This window comes from Myodes glareolus, chromosome 6, assembly GCF_982192425.1.
Source record: "Myodes glareolus chromosome 6, mMyoGla1.1, whole genome shotgun sequence".
Lineage (NCBI taxonomy): Eukaryota > Metazoa > Chordata > Mammalia > Rodentia > Cricetidae > Myodes > Myodes glareolus.
This window is the reverse complement of record NC_142031.1, coordinates 18,690,985-18,713,709: the sequence shown is the minus strand read 5'-3', so window position 1 is coordinate 18,713,709 and position 22,725 is coordinate 18,690,985. Positions and strand designations below refer to the sequence as shown.

Genomic DNA, 22,725 nt, shown 5'->3' with positions numbered 1-22,725 from the left:
AACAAAACATCTGGGCTGGAGAAATGGCTTGGTGATGAAACTGCCCTTTCAGAGAACCCAGATTCAGTTGCCAGCACCCACATGGTGTCTCACAACTATCCAAAACTCCAGGGGATCTGATTCCCTCTTCTGATCTCTGAGAGGACCAGGCACACATGTGGTACATATATATTCATGTAGGCAAAACTCTCAGAGAAATAAAATACATCTAAAAAAATTAGACAAAAAAAATCCATGTGTGGTGGTACACTTGTTGAGTCCCAGTGCTTGGGAGGTAGAAGTAGGGTAGAAGTTCAAGGCCAGTGTGATCTAAGCAATGAGCCTCTGAAGGCTGGCAGTGTGGTTTGGCTTCTGCAGATAGGAATTTTTTCCCAAACGCTGCTGTGTGCTGTTCATAGCTGGCTTAAAGGCCTCTGAGGCCTCCGGATCATTCCAGGCAGGAACAGATATAGCATGGAGGGATTGCAGTACTACCCAGGACTTCTAGCCCCCCTTGAGGGTCCTGAGCCCCAGAGCCTGCCCAGACCCAGTGTGTTCCTTACAGCTCTCTGTAGTCTGAGCTTCCAAGAAGTAAGCAGAACACAGTAGCTTTGTTGAACTTCTCCCATGTTGACATCAGCCTGTTCTTTATGCTGAGGAGAACTTTAGGCAAAGCTAGAATCTTCGAGAGCAGCCTTCGATGCAGGTGTGGTGAACTGTGTTTCTTTCTTTCTTTCTTTCTTTCTTTCTTTCTTTCTTTCTTTCTTTCTTTCTTTCTGTTTTGTTTTTCGAGACAGTGTTTCTCTGTAGCTTTGGAGAGCGTTCTTGGAATTCACTCTATACTGTAGACTAGGTTGATCTCGAACTCACAGAGATCCGCCTGCCTCTGCCTCCCGAGTGCCGGGATTAAAGGCGTACGCCACCACCGCCTGGTCATGCTATGGTAGTTCTGTCACTGACTATCTAGCCCCAGACTGAGTCTCCTAGACCATGTGCCCTACCATGGCTGAAGCACAGGCTGTGACTCCTGGGAATCTGAATATGTCACCCTCTGCACCCATTTCTTAAGTAAAACATGTGAGCAGTGAGCTCCTGCCTCCTGGGGTAACTGTGGGGCTACAGAGTTTCCATCTGTCCTGGTCACCCATGGGGTAACACTGCCTGACAGTGACAGTGGAGGATCTGGTGTCTTCTGGACATCGTCCTTTCAGAATGGATGGCCAGCTTCCTTTCACCTGTCATGGACCTCTGCCAGAAGATGGGGCATGGAAATAGACTGGATATGGAAATCTGCCACAGGGTGCTGGCAGGATGGCTCGGTGGGGAAAGTCTAACCCAAGTCCAATCCTCAGGATCCACGTGGAGAGTGGGGCTTCCACAGGTTGTCCTCTGATCTCCACATGCATGCCCTAAACACAGACATCCAAATAACAAATGAAGAAACAAAGAGAGCGATGGAGAGAGACAGGCAGGCAGACAAACTTGCTTAAAACCTTCAGCTTTAATTAATTAATTTATTTTTTGATTTTTTGAGACAGGCTTTCTCTGTAGCTTTGAAGCCTGCCCTGGAACTCTCTCTGTAGACCAGGCTGGCCTTGAACTCACAAAGATCTGCCTGCCTCTGACTCCAGAATGCTGGGATTAAAGGCGTGCACCACTACCACCTGGCTGCCTTCAGCTTTTAAACCAGTAAATGTCCTGTGGAAAGACTGATGATCCTCTGAACGGGTTTCACACCCAAAGCTCCTAAAGACAGAGCAGGACGTATCCCTATCTGCTTTCCATCACCATGTGCAATACTGGGAGAGCCAGAGCTGCTCACAACCCCAGCCCTACCTTCCCGCTGGTCTCTGCCTGGCAGGGAAATGGGCTTGCACACTGGGTGATGATGTGTGCCACTTCTGAGGCACAATCGTCCCCCCCAGAGATGCAGAGCAATGGCACTTAGAAATCTAGGTGCTCCTTGAAGTTGGCCCTGGGGTCATGTTGCGATCCAGCATCTGACTCAGTGTGGGTCCTGGGTGAGACTGAAGAGTTCCTAATTCCAGCAAGTTCCTAGGTGCTGCCAGTGCTTCTGGCCATGAGTCACACTCTAAGTAGGAAGGGCTCAGATGCCTAGGTCTCTCTCTGCATGATTTAATTCTCCATTGCTTCTTGCCTTCTGACTAACAACAGTGAATATGTCTAATCCTCCATCCAAATGTTTATAACAGAAGAAAATCATGGCAGTGCCCACTGTCAATCTACTAATGTTAGTGAGGGTTGCTTTAGCGTGTTTTTTTTTTTAATTTTACATTTCCCCTACCTATACATAGTGAACTAAAATATATTTTTCAAAGGTAAAGAAAGCTTTACATATCCTATATAAAACAAAAATTCCAGTCTTAGAATTAAGCAGTGAATGTTCAGTATTATAAAGGTGTTAATAACAGGAGTTATAGTGGTAACATTTTACCCTTGAAAATGTCACAGATGGGGCTGGAGAGATGGCTCAGTGGTTAAGTGCACTGACTGCTCTTCCAGAGGACCCGGGTTCAATTCTCAGCACCCATATGACAGCTTACAACTGTCTGTAACTCCAGTTCCAGGGGATCTGACACCCTCACACAGTGCAGGCAAGATGCCAATGCACATGAAATAAAAAAATTTAAAGCTGGGTGGTGGTAATGCACATCTTTAATCCCAGCACGTGCTCACAAATGCCGCAATGTGTGTATAGAGGACAACTTGTAAGAACTGGCTTTTTCCGTTTTTTCCTTCCATCACATGGGTCCTGGGGACCTAACTTAGGTCTTCAGCCTCGGTGGCAAGCACCAAGCACCATACCTACCGAGCTTTCTTCTTCGTCAGTAACCTTACTGTTTAAAAAGGAGATGAGTCAGATTAAACAGCGAAGGAACAAGTCGCTATGAGTCCACATGTGCACCTTCACAAAAGGACAAAAAGACTGAACGGCCCATTGGTTTTATAATACCCTCCCAGTGCGTTTTCCTGTCCCCACCCAGGATCCATCCAGTTCATGTGATTTCAATGGCAAGGACTGGAAACAGGCTTTGCGGAATCACAGATGCGACTTCCTTCAAGTCCCATGCTCTTGGAAGGGCTTAGAGGTTCTGCAGGGCAGGCTCTTGCCTCACCTTCATACTTGGTTCCTCAGCCACACTGGCCTCTCTGGTATTTGTGGACTGTTGGGATGCCACTTAACTCCATGGCTGTGTCCATCCAGCCTTAGGCAAATTGGCATTAACATCTCCACTCAGGTAAGCAGATTGCTTCCCCGACGGAGGAAAAGGACAAGGTCAAGTGAGTGAAGCAGAGAGAAGACATGTTTTGGGAGTTTGGAGAAAAGATCTCACCAAGTTATTTCAGCAGAAAAGATATTGAAAGTAAAAGCCAGTTAAATAACCTACAGCTAATTTAGAAGGTATTTGTATCTTCAAAAGATCAAACACACATGGACTGGGATATAACTCAGTTGGTAAAACGTTGCCTTATATGCATGGGACCCCTTGGTTATCTGATCCCCAACACTGGCAGGGGTCGGGAGTGTTACGGACATCTAAAATATGGTATCAAAGTCTTTATTTTTTTTATTGTGTGTGTGAGAGAGAGAGACTGGGAAAAGGGTCCTGGTGGGCTTCTAACTCATACATAATTAACGACGGCCTTGAGCTCCCGAGCTTCCCTATTAGCTGGCATTACAGGTGTGCAGTAGTATGCCCAGTTTATGTGGTGCTAGAGAGTCGAGCCATGGCCTTGTGAATGCTTGGCAAACACTCTCCATCCTGTAACATCCTTAGCCCTGGAAGTCTTAACGTTTTAGGTTATGTATCTGAAGTGCATGCCTGGTGCCCGCACAAGTCAGGAGAGGGAACTCTGGAACTGGAATTATAGAAGCTTGTGAGCCACAGTGTGAGTGCTGGGAATCGAACCCTGGACCTCTTTGAAAGCAGCAAGTGCTCTTAACCACTGAGCCATCTCTTTAGTGCCATCCCCACCCCCACTCCCTGAAGCCTTAATCATCTTGCTTAGGCTATGAAGTCTCTTTTGTTACTCCTCCCTTTTCTCTAACTCAAGACTGTATCACCCAGGGCCTCTCAGATGCAGCAAAGTCCTCCGTTGTGAAGCCCTTCTCTCCATTACCGCCACCATCAACATGGTTTCTCAAGATTCTTTCAGGCACTGATGGAAAGCCCTTCGACTGGGCTCCCAGTGTGGTGGCCTCCGTGTTCCACCTTTGTCAACTCACCCTGAGTGCCTGCTCGGTTATCCTCAGCACATTTCCATCAGCCCACAAGTAGAGTTCAAATGTTTTATCCAGCCTGCAGCCTGCAGCCTGCAAAGCGTTCCTCCGTCTCCCGTCTATCTGATTTTCTTTTTTTGAATGGTTTGGGAAATGCTTCCTTCCCCCCTGCCCCCTCTCTTTTACTTGTTTTGCCTACATGTATGCCTGTATGAATGTCAGATCCCCTGGAACTGGAGTCACAGACAGTTGTGAACTGCCATGTAGGTGCTGGTAGTTGAACCCTGGTCCTCTGGAAGAGCAGCCACTGCCCCTAACCATTGAGCAATCCTGCCACCTCCCTTTCCCCCATCTTAAATGGCTCATCTTCCACTCTGCTCAGCTCTCTTGTTGCTCCAGCCTAAGTGGGCTATTTGCCTTATTTGTTACCACATGTCCCTTCCCACCTAGCTAGCTATTCTACTTCCACCACCCCCAGGCCGGTGCAAATTGCACCCGTTCCTCAAGCTCATCTCCGACAGACACATTCACATTCCACCAGAGTTCCCACCCCCAGACCACAGGAGATGGGGCCTCAGAGCTCCCGTACCTCTCAGTACCATGATCCTAGCTCAGTCTCTTGTTGCAGCCCATGATTTTTAAAATGCTTCTTTGTCTCACAGTGCTGCTAGCATCTGTCAGTCACTGGGCATTTACCGAGTGGGTGTCTGGGGCACACTGCGTAACTCTCCATGCTTCCAGTTTTCCACTTGCAAAATAGTGGCAATGCTGACTCTTAGCATGAAGTTAACAGCATCTGCAGAATGTTTAGAATCCTGCTTCACACACGTACTTCTTTCACCAGGAGCACCTGACATTGGCTTTCTCAAAGAACCCTCTGGCCCAAGAACTGGGTATTGTTTTGTTGTGGAGCTAATGGCGATTGAGCCTAGGACTTTAAGCATGCCAGGCAAGCACTTTACCACTGAACTCCAGCCCCCACCCCATTTCTTTTTCTTTCTTTCTTTCTTTCTTTCTTTCCTTCTTTCTTTCTTTCTCTTTTTTTTTTTCCCTTTGGTTTTTTGAGACAGGGTTTCTCTGTAGTTTTGAAGCCTGTTCTGGAACTAGCTCTCATAGACCAGGCTGGCCTTGAACTCATAGAGATCCACCTGCCTCTGCCTCCCAAGTGCTGGGATTAAAGGCGTGCCCACCACAGCCCTGCCCTGTTTCATTTTATTTTTTGAGATAAGTCTCACCTAAGCTTCCCAGGCTGACTTTGAACTTGGCATCCTCCTACATTTGCCTCCTAAGTAACTGAAAGTACAGACCGACTTGAGGTGGTGGGATTATAAACTTTTTAAAAATTACTTGAGCCAAGCAATAGTGGCACATGTCTTTAATACCAGCACTTAGGAGGCAGAGAAAGGCAGATAGATCACTGTGAGTTTAAGTCCAGCCTCAGAATGAATTCCAGGACAGCCAGGGTTACACAGAGCAACCCTTGAGGGGTGGGGGGTGGGGTGTGAATTCAGAATTTCTTGACCAGGTTGACCAACACAGAGAGATCCACAAAGAGATCAATTAATAGGATTGTAGTAAAATACACCCAGAAAAATCATCTTTACCATTTGAAATTTATAGTTTGGGGCTGGAGAGATGGCTCAGTGGTTAAGAGCATTGCCTGCTCTTCCAAAGGTCCTGAGTTCAACTCCCAGCAACCACATGGTGGCTCACAACCATCTGTATTGAGGTCTGGTGCCCTCTTCTGGCCTGCAGACATACACACCGACAGAATATTGTATACATAATAAATAAATAAAACTTTAAAAAAAAAATTTATAGTTTGGCAGTTTAGTTCAGTTATAATCTTCACATTGTCAACCAGTCTGTCTAGCAGGTTTTTTTTTGTTGTGTGCATGTACATGTTCTTGTGTGTGTGTATGTGTGTGTGTGTGTGTGTGTGTGTTTGCAAGTTCTCTTCATTGAACCTGGGGTTCACCAATTAGTAAGCCTCAGGAACCCTCCTGCTTCCATCCCCAGCGATGGAATTACAGTGTGCCACTACACCCAGCTTTGACATGGGTACAGGGGATCAAATAGTACGGCAAGCACCGTATTGATGGAGCCATCTTCCAAGTCTTGGGTTTTTGTTTTTGTTTTCTGAGACAGGATTTCTCTGTGTGGCCCTGGATGTCCTGGAACTAGCTCAGTAGACCAAGCTGACCTCGAACTCACAGAGATCCACCTGTTCCTGCCTCCCAAGTGCTGGATTAAGGGCGTGCACCACCACCACCTGGCTTAGCTTTTCATCTCTTAAAGGCTGACTGGCTCAGTGGCAGACTCTGGGAGTCTAACACACATGAGGCCCTTTCCCTCCTGCAAGCCCACACCTTCCTCCATCCTGGCAACCACTAGAGCACTGTTTGTATTATTAGACTCTTTATAAGCTGAGGAGCCAAAGTTCAGGGAGTAATTTGTTCTTGGGAGAACTTGGATTTGGACTCAGATCCCCAGTTACCTTCTGAGTCACTTCATATAGCTTCACCACACAGAGCATCTGTAACACATTTAACCCCCTCCTGTCTTGGACAATGGGCACCGTGTGCTAAGGTCCTCCTCTGTGCCACTCTCACACTTAATCCTCCCAGCAGCCATGTAGGGGGCGGCGTCCAATTCCTAGCTTAGTATCTAGCACAGAAAGGGCATAATAACCCGGCTTCCGTAGATGTCTTTTAACAGTCTAGACAATACCAAATCAGTTTGTTATGCATTTTTAAAGCTATGCTCTACATCTTTGGGAGGATCCTCTCTCTGGGGAAAACCAGCAGAAGCATAGGAGACCAAGCGCCTGCCCAGTCCTCTGCGCCCTGCCCTCCTCCTGCAGGGCCCATCTGCTCTCCTCACCTAGGCCAGCCCCCAGGGCCTTCGTGCGGGACTGACTACCAGCTTCACTGATCTGCAGCCAAAGGCGGAGACAGGCATGCAAGGGAACATGAGACACTGTCCTCGCCCTGCTTCTTTGCTCTGCCGCTCCCCCATCGGGTCCTAAGGAACCCAAGTCAAGCTGGAGCAGAGCTGTCCTTTCCCGCCTCTGTGTCTTTGCACAAGCTGTTCAAGACTAAAGCTCTCCCTCCTACAGTCTTCCTCTCTGACATGCCCACAGTCTGCAGACTGCTTGAATGTCACCTCCACTGCAAAGCCTCCTTCCTCCCCAGGGAAAAGGGGGTGGCAGATGGGGACATGCCAGAATGCATGTCTGGGTGCAGCTGTAAGGTCAAGGGAGACCCAAGTCATTTCCTTTGGAAAAGAAAATTGAGAGAATTACAAACACGGAGCCATAATTTAAACTGTTTAACAGATTAATGCCTCTGATAGCAAAGAAAAACATACGAGGGGCTGGAGAGATGGCTCAGCGGTTAAGAGCATTGCCTGCTCTTCCGAAGGTCCTGAGTTCAATTCCCAGCAACCACATGGTGGCTCACAACCATCTGTAATGAGGTCTGGTGCCCTCTTCTGGACTACAGGCATACATGCAGACAGAATATTGTATACATGATAAAATAAATAAATATTTAAAAAAAAAAGAAAAGAAGAGAAAAACATACGAGTGATTAAAATATGGGGCTGGAGAGCTGGTTCAGAGATTAAAAGTGCTTGTTCTTTTGGGGAACTGGAGTTTGGTTTCAGGTACCCACATTGGATGGCTCACAATGTCCTGTAATTCCAGCTCCAGGGGAACTGACTCCTGGCTTTCTCAGGGTTCTCAGGGCATTGCCACAGGTATGCACGCGTGTGCACGCACGCAAGCACACAAACACACACACGGGGTGGGGAGTTAATAAAATGAATCTTTAGAAAAAAATGTTTATTAAAAATAACCATTTCCAGAGCCCCCTAGGAACACTGATCCAGTCGCAAATGCTTATATTTTATTTTATTTTTTTTTCAAAATATTTATTTATTTACTTTGTATACAATATTCTGTCTGTGTGTATGCCTGCAGGCCAGAAGAGGGCACCAGACCCCGTTACAGATGGTTGTGAGCCACCATGTGGTTGCTGGGAATTGAACTCAGGACCTTTGGAAGAGCAGGCAATGCTCTTAGCCTCTGAGCCACCTCTCCAGCCCAAATGCTTATATTTTAAACATATGCAAGGAAGGTCCTCATTTCCCACCGCCAAGCCGCACTGAAGCCTCCACACAGAAGATGCTCCTCATTTGCTGAATGATGGGGACAGACAGGATTTCCCAATTCACTCAAGAAAACCCAAAACAGTATTTCTGAATAACACTGAACAATAGGGCAGGAAGCAGCCTTCTCCTCCCGGGACACTCCTCACTCCCCCTCCATGCCCCAACCCTCGAGTCAAGCTGCAAGCTGCAACAGGAAGACCTTTAGCCACTGTCCTTCCTGCCCGCTCCCCCAGGTGCTTCCCACCCTGCTCCTACCTCCTCTCTACTCCCGGAGGCTGACAACTGGGCACACAGAACCATCCTGCCCCCAGGGAATAAAAAGAATAGTAAGAGGGACAAAAGAGGATTTAAAGCTCGGCAGCAAGGGGACAAAAGGCCTCAGTGTTTACAAAGGATCTGCCAGAAGAGACCAGAAAGGGGAGCTCCTTTTGCGTGGGGCTGGGCCCTCTTCTCACCTTAGAGACCTGCTCATGAGCAGCACAGGCCTCCTCTGTGTTTCTAGGAGTTTGATTATTGACCCCTGACTCAGTTTTCTCTGAGCGAGGCCTCAACTTTCTGGGCTGCTGGCAATCCCAAATACTAGGCTCGAATACATATTCATACCATGAACTTGAACCCACCCACTGGCCCAACTTCCAGTTCCTTCTGCATTTCCAGCAGAAAAAATAGTGTAAGGATAAGGCCACCCCAGAGTTGCTGTGATTTTCCAGCCCTTCAGGCCATTGAATATACCCACAGACCTTTCTGTAAGTTTCTCCTGCTACCAAAGGTAGGAGCCATCCAAACACCTGTGGTCTGATGGTTCATTCTGTACAGGTGTGCTTTAAATCCCTTCTCAGCTTCCTTAGCTACAATTCCAACTGTACAGAAAAGGGAGATGACAGGGCTGGAGAGTTAGCTCAGTGGCTAAAAGTGTATACTGCTCAGAGCGGCAGTGGTGGCGCAGACCTTTAATTCCAGCACTTGGAAGGCAGAGGCAGGTGGATCTCTGTGAGTTTGAGACCAGCCTGGTCCACAAAATGAGTTTCAGGACAGCCACGGCTACTCAGAGAAACCCTGTCTCAAAACAACAGCCACAATAAGTGCTCTGGTAGAGGCTCCAAATTTGCTTTCCAGTGCTCTCCCCCATAGAGTGGCTCACAATCACTTGTAATTCCAGCAGGGGATTGGACACCCTCTTCTGGCTTCCTCAGGCACCTGTACTCACTCATATGTGCATAAACACCCCCCAAACGCAAATACAAATCATTAAAAATAAAACAGATTTTAAAAGAGGAAATGGGCCTGGAGAGATTTTCCTGAAGAATACACAGCCTAGGTCCTGAATTTGCACTGTCTGACCTTTACGGCCACACTCTTCTGACTCTTGTAAATCCTTCAGGATTCTAATTTACATGGTGGCTGGATCAATTTTACAGTAGGTAGAAGGAATAATTCTGTGTGGCACCGACACATTTTTGCGTCCCAGCTTTGGGAGTGAAGGAACAGCACAGGTAGAAAAGCTGCATTATGGCTGGCAGGGGTCCTGCTAGCTCATTTGTAGATCCTTGAGTCATACAGCCATAAATAGCTGGGCACTGGGAACAGGACACTAATAAAAGCATGACTGGGAATCATATTTGAAAAAAAAAATTTTTTTAAGTTCTTCAGTGCGTGGATGTATCTGCAAAACAAAAGAAAAGCCCTTTTTCCCAGCCCAGGCAGAGAAGTCTCCTGTTCAGTCAGAGACAACAGGCTTCTGGGCATCAAGCCAAGGTTCTTGGGATATTTATAACTTGAAGAGGGTGGGAGTCCCTAATAAGCTGCTATATTCTTTTTCCATCACTTCCCTCTCCAAGGCTACAGCAAGCTGGAAGCTCTTCCCCACGCAGAATGCCTGCTTTGCCTAGCCCTCGTCTTCCATTGTCTAATTCCTTCATCCCGGCTGGGGAAAGGGAAGGCTCCAAGTCCTACTGTTTGGAGGACTCTTACTGAATGTAGCTTAGCTGCTGTTGGTGTTTATTGGTCAGCTGTTGTGGCCTCAGGGATCTGTTTATGAGCTTGAGGTTTTCTCGGAGCAATAGAACAGTCTGAGGTCTCTGCAAATCTTGAAGCTTTGGGCTCAATCCTACTATCAAACTCTGGCCTTTGCCTGTTCATCTATGGATTCGGATTTCTACCCGTGGCTCTGAGATCTCCGGAATCTGCTGGTGATCTCTAGAATCTTTTCAAACGTCAGGGCTCGTTATAACTCTGAGGCTTGAGGATCTCAGGCCTCTCGAAGATCTTGGAACCAGTGATCCACTGGGTCTTTCACAGACCAGGAGGTAAGCCTGTTCATTCTGCCCTAACCCGGGTTTGTGGTTTCTTTGAAACAGAGAATGCTAACATCCTTAGGACCCTTTCAGGTTCAATCATCACAGGTCCTGGGTCTCCATGGTGTTGGGAAGTCATCAAGAATCTTTCAGCAGAGAGATCGTCAATCGTGCAAGTTTCTTGAAGCTCCATTCTGAGACCAGCTATCTCCCTACACACCCTAGCTCCTTACCCGCTTCTGATTTCAGTGTTCTGGCGTTTTAGATAAAAAGTGCACTTGGGTCGGGTCTCTATAAAACAGCGCGAGAAGCTCCCTACAGGGTTAACAGGATACTGGATCCTGGCTGCAGATTGCACTCCCACACAGGGCATGCAGCACGACGCCTTCTGGAAAATGTAGTCTGCAGGCAGGTTGCGAATACCGCAAGTTCTTTTGGGAGTTGTAGTTCTCAGACGCGGAGAGCAAGCGCTGCAGGCGGCACTGGGAGGTGTTGCGAGTACGTGGGCGGGGCCCAAAGTTCCACCGCGGGCTGGGAGTCTCCCGAAGGAGGGAACTGGAGCTTTTTCCCGCTCTGGCCTGGGCTGTCAAAAGAGGGTTGATCCCAGCTGAGTTCAGCCCAGGTCGCCACACTCGCGGATAATATCTGACTCAAAGACGGTCGTAGGGCCCTGAGAAAAAAACAGGGAAGCCTCCTTTACTGAGTTGTGCTGTGGTCTCCGAGAAGAAAGTGGAGGGTACTCCGTCTGGTCCTGAAGGACGTTGCCCTGTCTCCTCCCTTTTGTTCTTTATCCACCCCAGCTCTTGGCCTCTAAGTGGCCTTTGTACGCCAGAGTGGAACTCCAAGTCCCGGCAGGCCGCGAGGTGCGCGCACGCGTGGTGGAGATGCTCGGCCACGCGGCAGGAGGAGGGTTGATGATTTGGCATCTGATTGGCCTCGTGTTTGATGAGTTTTTTTTTCTGATTGGCTGAGGTTGCTGCCGGAAAGGCCCTTGCCCGGAGATGGAAGAGCAGAGGCATTCTGTAGGGCTGGGTTGAAAGCCTCGGTTTAATAGCATCGCCCTGACCCCCAGTCCGGGGGAGCATCTAGCCAGGGGCTGTCCTCCCTTACTCTAGCCTTGCATGTACTTGGTATTAACCGAGACCCAGAGAGCGGGTCACGCTCGGGGGTCAGAGAGGAGGAGAGTGACCGGTCCTGGGCCGTCCCTGCATACCCTGCGACCAGAACTCCAGCCCTAGGGAGTGGGCAGGGCCTCTAGCCGCGCCTCGCTCGCTGCTTTTCATCTCCTTCAGCGTTGTCTACTAGCTACTATTCCTGCTCTCTCTCCCAGGAGACGAACGCTTGAGCCTGAGATGGCAGCCACCCTGCTCATGGCTGGGTCCCAGGTAAGCCGGGGGTGGCTTCCCGGACCTCGCCTCTGCTTACCCATCTCGCCCGGTGTTTCCCCGTTCTGCAAACTCTATAGGAAATTCCCTGGGGTTAACTCATTTCGCTATTTTGCTGCAGGGGCTTAGTGCTGGCTAATTTAGCCATATACAAGCACATATCGAGCATCTACTGTATGCCTTTAACTACTGAGAAGAATAAAACCGAACAAGATGGGTGATACCCTCCTTGCCAACCAATATCTGTAGGGAGAGAGGTGCATTCGATTAACCTTGATACAATATGATAAGTCCTCCGCCGTAGCAAGAAAGTGCTGTGGAGTGGGAACAGCAGAATCGTGGCGTGATTAACTCTGCGGTATCCGAGGAAGGAGTGAAAAGCAAATGAGTATAGGGACAGGAAAAACAACAGTTGGCGCTAGAACTGGACCATAAAGAAGAGAATGTCACTGGTCTTAGAAAAGGAGAACATTGCATGTAGAGGTCTGGAGCCATGTAAGTTCTAGGTCTGAAGAGGATGTGTCCCAAAGTGGGCAGGGATATCTGGTAGATTGCCTGAGGAGGCAGCTAGTAGATCGCCCTGCCTTTTGATCACATGTCTTTTTTCTTTCTTTCTTATTTCTTCTTTGCACTCTACAGATCAGACTTAATGCCAATGCCTTCTCGACATGTCTAACCATGTCTCTAATTTCAAGAAGAAAGGCTGGGACTAAACTCCTAGATACTAAGTAGTGAGGAAGCATTGTGTGATTTCAGGCCCCTGTGACATTTGAAGATATGGCCATGTACCTCACTCGGGAAGAATGGAGACCTCTGGATCCTACACAGAGAGACCTTTACAGGGACGTGATGCAGGAGAATTACGGAAATGTTGTGTCACTGGGTGAGTGGGCATTTTTACCTTTTTCCGTCTCCTGTTTTGAACCTGTCAAAATGACTTAGGTCTTTCAGTGCAGACTTGTTTGTTTGCTTTTAAGGGAAAACAGACGATTAGTGATGCAAAACTTTAAATGTGGGATGGTCTGTGTTATATGGTCGGGAAAAATGGTTTCTGGAGTTTTAGAGACTTTGAGGATCCTCATACCATGAGTCATCTGCCATCCGGCAGCCTGTTTGTACAGATCGCTGACCAAACAGGTCTGGCGCTGTGGTGCCTGCCAGGACATAAAGGCCCTGTAAGTGATGCTTTTTCTCTAGGGCGCTAGAAGATGAGGGCTCCTAAGCAGGTTCACAGAAGGGCAGAAGCCACCCCTTTTGTGTTTGTTTTGGCTCCATGGCTGCAGTTTTGCCTTAGGTACTTTATCTAGGTAGGTTCTTGTCTGGAGCAGTTTCAAAGGTGCTCATCCTTGAAGTGTGCCATGTTGTTTCAGAGGAATCCTTGCACGGTTAGATCCCAAATCCTATTGAGAGGAGAACTCATGAGGCTGGGGGCTGCCGCACAGTGGGTAGGGTGCTTAGCATACTTGAAACCCTGGGTTTGATTCTCAGCAGTGCATAAAGCCAGGCACAGGACTAAGATATTTTTAAATGTTTTTATCCTCAGAACAAAAGGTAACCTGAGGGGTTTTCTTAGCTTGGACTTTCTCTGATGTCTCAATTTCTTTGGCTTCTTCTATTGTGTGAATTTTTTAGTCTTTTGGCTCTTTGAGAGGCCCACCACCCAGCTCCCAAATAAATCACACAGAGGCTTATTATTATTTATGAATACCGGTCTTAGCTTGTCTTCTTTCTTGCCAGCTTTTCTTAACTTATATATTTTTATCTATCTATCTGTCTGTCTGTCTGTCAGCATTCTCCCTGCATGTATGTTTGCCTGCCAGGAGAGGGCACCAAATCTCAGTATAGAGGGTTGTGAGCCATCATGTGGTTGCTGGGAATTGAACTGAGGACTTCTGGAAGAACATTTAGTGTTCTTGACCTTTAAGCTATCTCTCCAGCCTCTTCTTTTTTTAAATATATATTTTATTTATTTATTATGTGTACAATATTCTGTCTGTATGTATGCCTTCAGGCCAGAAGAGAGCACCAGACCTCATTACAGATGGTTGTGAGCCACCATGTGGTTGCTGGGAATTGAACTCAGGACCTTTGGAAGAGCAGGCAATGCTCTTAACCTCTGAGCCATCTCTCCAGCCCCCTCTAGCCTCTTCTTAACTTGTATTATCCTGACTACTTTTTGCCTCTGGACTTTTATCTTTCTCTATTTCTGTATACCGTTCTTTCCTTCTTATTCTGTGACTGGCTGAGTGGCTGGCCCCAATGGCCTCCTCTCAGATTTCTCCTTCTATTTATACTCTGCCCCTCCTAGCCTTGCTCCTGTCTCGCTATTGGCCGTTCATTTCTTTATTAGGATCACCAGGTGTTTCAGACAGGCAGACAGGCACAGTAACAGTTTCACAGATAAACAGATGCAGCATAAACAAAAGTCATATACCTGAAAATAATATTCCCCAACATTCTTTGTAACAGGAAGGCTGCTTGTTTGTCCTGGCTGCCCAGAGCCGAAATAATCACACAGAAACTGTATTCATTAAATCACTGCTTGATCCATTAGCTCTAGCATTTTATTGGATAACTGTTACATCTCAATTTAACCCATTTCTAGTAATCTGTATATCTCCACGTGGCAGTGGCTTACCGGCAAAGATTCTAACCGGTGTCTACCTTAGTTGGAGGATCCATGGCTTCTCCCTCCCAGAATTTAATTCCTTCTTCCCCACCTACCTAAGTTCTGCCCTATCAACAGTCCAAGGCAGTTTCTTTTTTGTTGTTGTTGTTGTTTTGGTTTTTTTTTTTATTTTTTTTTCAAAACAGGGTTTCTCTGTAGCCTTGGAGGTTGTCCTAGAACTAGCTCTTGTAGACCAGGCTGGCCTTGAGCTCACAGAGATCCCCATGCCTCTGCTTCCTGAGTGCCTGGCTTGGATTTCTTTTCTGTTTGTTTGCTTGCTTCTTGTGTATGTGTGTGTGAATGTGTGTGTGTGTGTGTGAGAGAGAGAGAGAGAGCGAGAGAGAGAGAGCGAGAGAGAGAGATGGGATATACATGTGTGTGCACATGAGTGTGCTGATAACATTTACCTGTGTATAAGCCATAGGCCCACTTCCAGTATTTTATCTGTTTCCACCTCATTTTTGAAACAAAGTCTCTCTTCTAATTGAACCTTGAGCTAGCTCTTTGGTGCAACTGGCTGACTAGCAGGGCCCCAGGATCCACTAGATTTCATCCTCTTGAATACTGGGGTTAATGGTATGCCCAGCCTTTATGTGTATATGTGATGTCCCAACCCAGATTCTAATGTTTGTACAATAAATATTTTATCCACTGAGTCATCTTTCCAACCTCCCTTTAGGTTTTGGATTTTTTGTTTGTTTGTTTTTGTTTTGTTTTTGTGACTAGTTACCAAATTTATTTATTCATAAGCCCTTTTTAATCAACATAACTACTTACAGGTTTCTGGTGTGTACTAAGAAACCCAATATGGAAAATGGAGGGTCTGATAGAAGTTCCTTATGAGCTGGTTGTATATTTATTTTCACACTTGAAATATATGAAATATTGAAGTATATGCAATATACGTAGTTCTAAAGCTGGTCTGAGTTGGTTCTGATGTGTGGTTTAGTGCTATAGCACATGCTTAGCATACATAGAATGTCAGATTTGTTCCCCAACAGTCCTCTGCAAACGAGGAGCTGCTCTGTGCAGCCTTTTATATACTCTGACTTTAAGTAACATCTGAAAATCACTTTTTCTGTCAAATAAGAGATGAAGACATGAAGCTGGAGAAATGGCTCAGAGGTAAAGAGTGCTGCTGCCCTTCCAAAGCAACCACATGGCAGCTCACAACCATCTATAATGAGATCTGGTGCCCTCTTCTGACCTGCAGGCAGAACACTGTGTACATAATATCTCTTTTAAAAATACAGGAGCTGCTTCTGTGGTGTGCACCAGTGTTCACTGCACTGGGTAGGTAGAGTCAACAGGAAGAAATATTCGGTGTCACCTGACATAGTGAGTTAGACCCTGTCACAGACGAATGTTCCTGATAGAGATAGTTAAAAAAATAACTTCATAGGGAGCTGGAGAGATGGCTCAGAGGTTAAGAGCACTGGCGGCTCTTCCAGAGGCTCTGTTTTCAATTCCCAGCACCCACATGGTGGCTCACAACCATCTGTAATGAAATCTGGTGCCCACTTCTGCCATGCAGGCATACACAAGACACTGTATAAATAATAAATAATTTTTAAAAAATCTGGTAGCTTCTGAGTAAATATAATAATTAAGAAGGCTTGACAAGTTAAAATAACACATGCTCCAAGATTTTTCTAGAGTCTTTTAGATACCCTAATTTAAGGTTTCTTGTTTTTTTTATTCTGATTGTTCCCTTTTTCAAAAAAAGGGGGGGTAATAGATAGTTTCTTTCTTTCTTCTTCTTTTTTTTTTTTTTTTTTTTTTTTTTGCTTTTTTGATTTTGTTTTTGTTTTTCAAGACAGGGTTTCTCTGTAGTTTTGGAGCCTGTCCTGGAACTAGCTCTTGTAGGCCAGACTGACCTTGAACTCAAAGAAGCGTCTGGTTCCCCGAGCATAGATAATTTCTTAAATAACAATTAACTAAAGAGCCTGAACTTAGCAGAAGACTTGAGTTGAACATTTAGATTTTGTTTTTATTGTTTAAGTACATGTATATGAGAGTGTGGGTTTGTGTATATGAGTATAGTGCCCACAGAAGCCAGAATGCATTGCATCCCTAGAGCTGGAATTCGTGATTGGGAGCTGCCCAGTGTGGGTACTGGCAACCAAACCCAGGTCCTCTGTAAGAGCAGTATCGTCTCTCCAGCCCCTACTGTGTCTCCCATTACCTGGGAAAGCCACTTGACCTCTCTGAGCCATGGATCTCTCCTTCACGGAGATGGACTTTCATGATAAATGTGAGCATTCACAGTTAAGAACTTGGTGTGTTGCCGAAGCCATTTGGCTCAGTCCACCCTCCCCTGTGGATAATGTACGGACTTCCCACTTTTGCATTCTCGCCTGATGCTGAAATAGACTGAAGCTGGGCGGTGGTGGCGCACGCCTTTAATCCCAGCACTGGGGAGGCAGAGGCAGATAGATCTCTGTGAGTTTGAGGCCAGCCTGGTCTACAAGAGCTAGTTCCAGGACAGGTTTCAAAGCTACAGAGAAACCCTGTCTCGAAAAAAAGAAAAAACAAAGAAAGAAAGAAACTAAGAAGAAAAGTAAAAGAAAGAGGACCTGGTACTGGAGCTGGGCATGGTGTAGCTGAGTGGTAGAGCACTTAAATGCGAGCCCAAAATCCTGGGTTTACTGTCCAGCGCCGAAAATAGAGGAATAAACAGAACCCCTTGGTTTAGTGCCAGGAACACAGTAAGAATGTTTATGCCCTGACCGTCTCTGCATTATTTACTCCTTACAGACTTTGAGATCAGGAGCGAGAACGAAACAAACCCGAAAGAAGAGCTTAGTGAAGATGTGGAGTTTGTGACCATGTCCGAAGAGCCTATGGGGGATGCTGAGAAGAACCCGGAAAGCGAAGAGGCCTTTGAAAGTGGGGACAGGTCTGAAAGACAGTGGGAAGAGCTGACCGCAGAAGAGTGGGTCAGCTACCCTCTCCAGCAAGTCACTGACCTGCTGGCCCACAAAGAAGTCCACACAGGCATCCGCTATCACATATGTTCTCAGTGTGGGAAGGCCTTCAGTCAGATTTCAGACCTCAATCGACACCAAAAAACGCACACGGGAGACAGACCCTACAAGTGTTATGAATGCGGCAAGGGCTTCAGCCGCAGCTCCCACCTCATCCAGCATCAGAGAACACACACGGGCGAGCGACCCTACGACTGCAACGAGTGCGGGAAAAGCTTTGGAAGGAGCTCTCACCTCATTCAGCACCAGACAATCCACACCGGGGAGAAGCCCCACAAGTGTACCGAGTGTGGGAAGAGCTTCTGCCGGCTCTCCCACCTCATCCAGCACCAGCGGACCCACAGTGGGGAGAAGCCCTACGAGTGCGAGGAATGCGGGAAAAGCTTCAGTCGGAGCTCGCACCTGGCTCAGCACCAGAGGACGCACACGGGCGAGAAGCCTTACGAGTGTAACGAGTGTGGCCGGGGCTTCAGCGAGCGCTCCGACCTCATCAAGCACTACCGCGTGCACACGGGCGAGAGGCCCTACAAGTGTGAGGAGTGCGGGAAGAACTTCAGTCAGAACTCGGACCTGGTGCGGCACCGCAGGGCCCACACCGGGGAAAAGCCATACCACTGTAACGAGTGCGGGGAGAACTTCAGCCGCATCTCGCACTTGGTTCAGCACCAGCGGACGCACACGGGGGAGAAGCCCTACGAGTGCACGGCCTGTGGGAAAAGCTTCAGTCGCAGCTCCCATCTGATCACACACCAGAAAATTCACACCGGGGAGAAGCCCTACGAGTGTAACGAGTGCTGGCGAAGCTTCGGGGAGAGGTCAGATCTGATTAAGCACCAGAGGACTCACACGGGAGAAAAGCCCTACGAGTGTGTGCAGTGTGGAAAGGGGTTTACGCAAAGCTCCAACCTCATCACCCATCAAAGAGTTCACACGGGAGAGAAGCCTTACGAATGTACCGAGTGTGACAAGAGTTTCAGCCGGAGCTCAGCTCTTATTAAACACAAGAGAGTCCATACCGACTAAGTCCTGTATTCCTGAGTAAGAAATGACTCGTGGAGGTACAGTTATATTTGATTTGATATCAGTGAGCTTCCTTAAGACTGACTTTCCTTATTGTGAGCCACAGTTTAAAACGTGGAAGAATACAACCCCTTTGAAATTCCGACCACAGCTTTGGGGATGTTTCCCCCTTCTCCAAGATTGATATTTTTCTTCACATGAATCGCTTCATCAAAAGCAGCCCCCATCCCTAGTAACTTGAAAGCTGAAGACCAGAGGACAAGATGCTGGTGGATGCTTAGGCCTGGAAATGGAGTAGATTTTTAAAAAAGTTTTTTTTTTTTCCTCTCGTATCTTTGGCCCCAAAAGACTGCAGTGGGAATGTAGAACTGGACTAGGGTGGCCACAGCTGCTCTGGCAGAAGGCAGGCACACTCGGGCTCATGCACTTCCCTTCCAAAGGGCTTTTTCCTCGAGTAGCTCATACTGGTACCTTGCCATCTTGCGCACAGGATTCTGCACGCTGAAGGCAGTGACTGAATCATTTCTCCTCGTTTCTCACTTGTGTATAGCTTGCATGCTTTTGAAAGCTACCCGAAGATACAGTGTGAAAGAAGGGTACAAGTTTGAGGACCAAGGGCCCTTGGATGGTGGTGACCTTAGCAAGAGATACCCAATGATGCTGTCATTAATCAGGTTTATGAATTGTCTTCGGAAATCACTTTAGAGATCATAGTGCAGAAACTGCCTTTAGGAAAGGATGGGACTGCGAGTGACGATGGAATGGAGTAGGAAGTGAGCTGACTCCTTCAGGGAAGGGAGCACAGAGCCCTTCCCAGGGAGCGTCAGTCATTTCTGTGTTCTTTGCCATCTAACTTTTAACAGTTAGGTTACTTGCCCTTGTAAGGCTAACTCTAGGGTGTGATAGGGCCACATCCCAGTCATTATCTTAGCTTGCATAAAGGCATGTATGTGTATGTACAGTGACATGTGTATTCTAATAGCGGAAACCGAATTCCTAAGAATCAGCATGTTCTTACGTGATGTAGCTCATAAGATAGAACTGTAGGCATACTCCATGTGAGAGATGTCCTTTATTTTTCTTCTGTTATGGAAAAGAATTTGAACACTAGTGCACGAGCGTGCACTCTCCTGTCAGGCTTGGTTTTGTACAGAACTAAACTCTTACTTGTATGTCCATCAGTTGTGAGAGAATGACTGGACAGTTAGGTCCTTTGCCCTTTCTCAGACTGAGTTATCTTCTCCTGTGATGAAACCTCTTTGGCCTCATCAGAAGAAATGAATAAACCTAAAGAGGAGTGTGTTTCCCGCCTCCAGATACAAAGAGTTACAGTGAGCGTTGCCCCAGTGTCTCCCAGTACCTCAGTTCTCTTTGTCTCAGCCCAGGTAGGAATTATGAGCTAGCCCGGATATTGGTGCTTATTCCATCCCGTGGGGATGGAAGGGGATGGGGCCCAGTGCATTTTTATGGTGCTTAGTGCAAACTTGCAAATGTTAACTTTTTTGTTTTGTTTTGTTTTGTTTTTTGAGAAATCTTTTATTTTGCTGGAGTGGGGATCAGGGGTGGTGTACATACCTTTAATCCCAGCACTTGGGAGGCAGAGACTGGCAGATCTCTGTGAGTTCAAGGCCAGCCTGGTTTTGAGTTCCAGGACAGCCAGGGCTACATGGAGAGTCCCTGTCTTGAAAAAAACAAAACAAAACAAAACTTTTTTGTTGAAGTTCTTTGGGATTTGGCATTTAGTGCTTTCGCTACAGAGAGTCACTGTGAGCGCAGCCGGGTGATACCATGTCACTCACTAGTGACAACCTCAAAAGCAACCCGAATGAAAACCACTCCGAGGGCCTTTAAGTGGCCCCTCCCATTTGAGTACGAACTTGGGGCAGGGCACACGGTTTCTATTCTGTATGAAATCTAGCCTGCCGTGGATATTCGCATTTTAACCGTTAGGTGACTTATGTATTCTTGGTAACTAAACTCAGATACGGCATCTGTATGTAGCCAGTGACTTGAGTGGATCTCAGCATTCTCCCGTTGCGCCTTTGAGTCACTCTAAGTGACTGCTTGGGAGCAACTTGTAGAAGACAGCACCTCCGATCCAACCTCATTTTACCCTTTTCCTTACCCGTCCCCATCCCCCAGCCCTGCAACCCTACCTCCAGCCTTTGTTTAAAGTTTTGCTAGTGTGCCACTTGCTGCTTTTGCCTTCTAGATGAAAGGCTCAGGGAAGGACTCTGATTGCCTTCCCATCCCTCCGTACCTGTCTGCGCCAGCCGAGTGCCCTCCCTCCTGCGGTCATCTGCTGCCCACCCCCAGTGCTGAACTCTGGAAGTCGTGTGTCTGCCACACTTCACTAATGCTGTTTGCAGGCCCCTGGCTGTTTGTGCACACACCCAGACACTCTGGGCCTGTGTTCTGTGGTTGTGGAGTCCCTGGCTGTTTGTGCACACACCCAGACACTCTGGGCCTGTGTTCTGTGCTTGTGGAGAATGGATGAACAAGCAAATCTGTAGAGCAGATCCCCTTGGTATTGGTCAATTATCCTAGTGTCTTGTCTATGGCTGTATTATCCTAACAATATTCTATAATTAAAGGCATAATTTTTAAAGTCAAAACAACTGAGTTATTTTGGTAATCTCAAACAGGTTGCTATCAGAGCCTCTCATCAGGTTTATTAAAATTGGGCATGATCATCTTTACATTTGTGCTTTGTGCATAGATGTACAGATATTTTACATAGACTTTCCTATAGGAATTGAGGATATGGTCAGTGTCTTGAGCTCTTTGAATATGCCACATCTCAAATGGTCGGTATAAAAGTCTAAATAGTTTCCTAAGATGTCCATGCCAGTGGCAAAAGCAAGGTAGTATTGGGTATGAGTATCTCAGTAGCTTTGCAGGAAAAAGGAAAACATGTCCAAAAGGAAAAGTTAAGGTCTGAACTTTTTAAAAAGCATTTCTAGAGGCTGGAGAGATGGCTCAGTTGTTAAGAGCACTGGCTGCTCTTCCAGAGGTCCTGAGTTCAGTTCCCAGCAACCACATGGTGGCTCACAACCATCTGTAGTGGGATCAGTTGCCCTCTTCTGGCATAAAGACGTACATGCAGATAGAGCACTCAGATACTCAAATGGATGAATAAACAAACAAATCTGAGAGAGAGAGAGAGAGAGTTAGTTAGTTTCTGGAAACATTACCAAGAGCCAGCACCAGGCACAGTGGCGCATTCCTGTTACCCCAGTGCTCAGAAGGCAGAGCCAGGTGGATCTCTGAATTTGAGGCCAGCCTGATCTACATATAGCAAGACCCTGTCTCCACACAAAACAAAAACAACTAAAATAGCTAGTAAGATGGCTCAGTGGGTAAAGGTGCTTTCAGTAGAAGCCTAATGACCTGAGTTTGGTAGGAAGCGAGAACTAACTCCCGGTAGTTGTCCTCTGACGGACCACTGTGTGATTGGCTTGTGCTTCCCCTACCCCAAACAGGTTATTAAACAAAAAGTAGCAAAACAATCAGGCCCGTCTCTTAGGAACAGTCAGATCTTGTGATTCAAGATGAGCAGGGGTGGGGCTGGAGAGATGGCTCAGAGGTTAAGAGCACTGCCTGCTCTTCCAGAGGTCCTGAGTTCAATTCCCAGCAACCACATGGTGGCTCACAACCATCTGTAATGAGATCTGGTGCCCTCTTCTGGCCAGCAAGCATACAGAGAGACAGAACACTGTATGCATAACAAATGAATAAATAAATAAATAAATCTTTTTTAAAAAAAAAAGATAAGCAGGGGCTGGAGAGGGGGCTCAGCATTTGAGAACACTTCCTGCTTTTGCAAAGGAGCAGGTTCGATTCCCAGCCCCCACATAGTGGCTTACAACTATCCATAACTCCAGAGGATCCAAGACCCTCTTCTGACCTTTGTGGGCACCAAGCGCAGGAGTGGTACCCACACATACATGCAAACAAAGCTCTGATATATGTCAAC

At 46.9% G+C, this 22,725-nt stretch overlaps 1 protein-coding gene across 6 annotated transcripts; it reads left to right on the top strand.

Moving 5' to 3' along the window:
• Window positions 1-10,208: 10,208 nt before the first annotated feature.
• Window positions 10,209-21,367, top strand: Znf436 (zinc finger protein 436). 6 transcript variants are annotated; one of them, XM_048443248.3, is made up of 4 exons: window positions 10,209-10,701; window positions 12,020-12,074; window positions 12,831-12,957; window positions 17,500-21,367. In XM_048443248.3, the coding sequence occupies exons 2-4, from the start codon at window positions 12,042-12,044 to the stop codon at window positions 18,750-18,752; spliced, it is 1,413 nt and encodes a 470-aa protein (XP_048299205.1). In that variant the 5' UTR covers window positions 10,209-10,701; window positions 12,020-12,041; the 3' UTR covers window positions 18,753-21,367. The 6 variants fall into 6 exon arrangements, with proteins under 6 accessions (XP_048299205.1, XP_085546608.1, XP_048299208.1 ...); XM_085690482.2 differs by having other exon boundaries at window positions 12,714-12,957; XM_048443251.3 differs by lacking the exon at window positions 12,020-12,074.
• Window positions 21,368-22,725: the final 1,358 nt, after the last annotated feature.

Bases quoted from the DNA above. Each gene is read 5' to 3' on its own strand.
- Znf436 (XM_048443248.3), top strand. From the start codon at position 12,042: ATGGCAGCCACCCTGCTCATGGCTGGGTCCCAG. The intron at 12,075-12,830 runs GTAAGCCGGGGG...GTGTGATTTCAG, and splicing joins TGCTCATGGCTGGGTCCCAG to GCCCCTGTGACATTTGAAGA. The intron at 12,958-17,499 runs GTGAGTGGGCAT...TACTCCTTACAG, and splicing joins CGGAAATGTTGTGTCACTGG to ACTTTGAGATCAGGAGCGAG.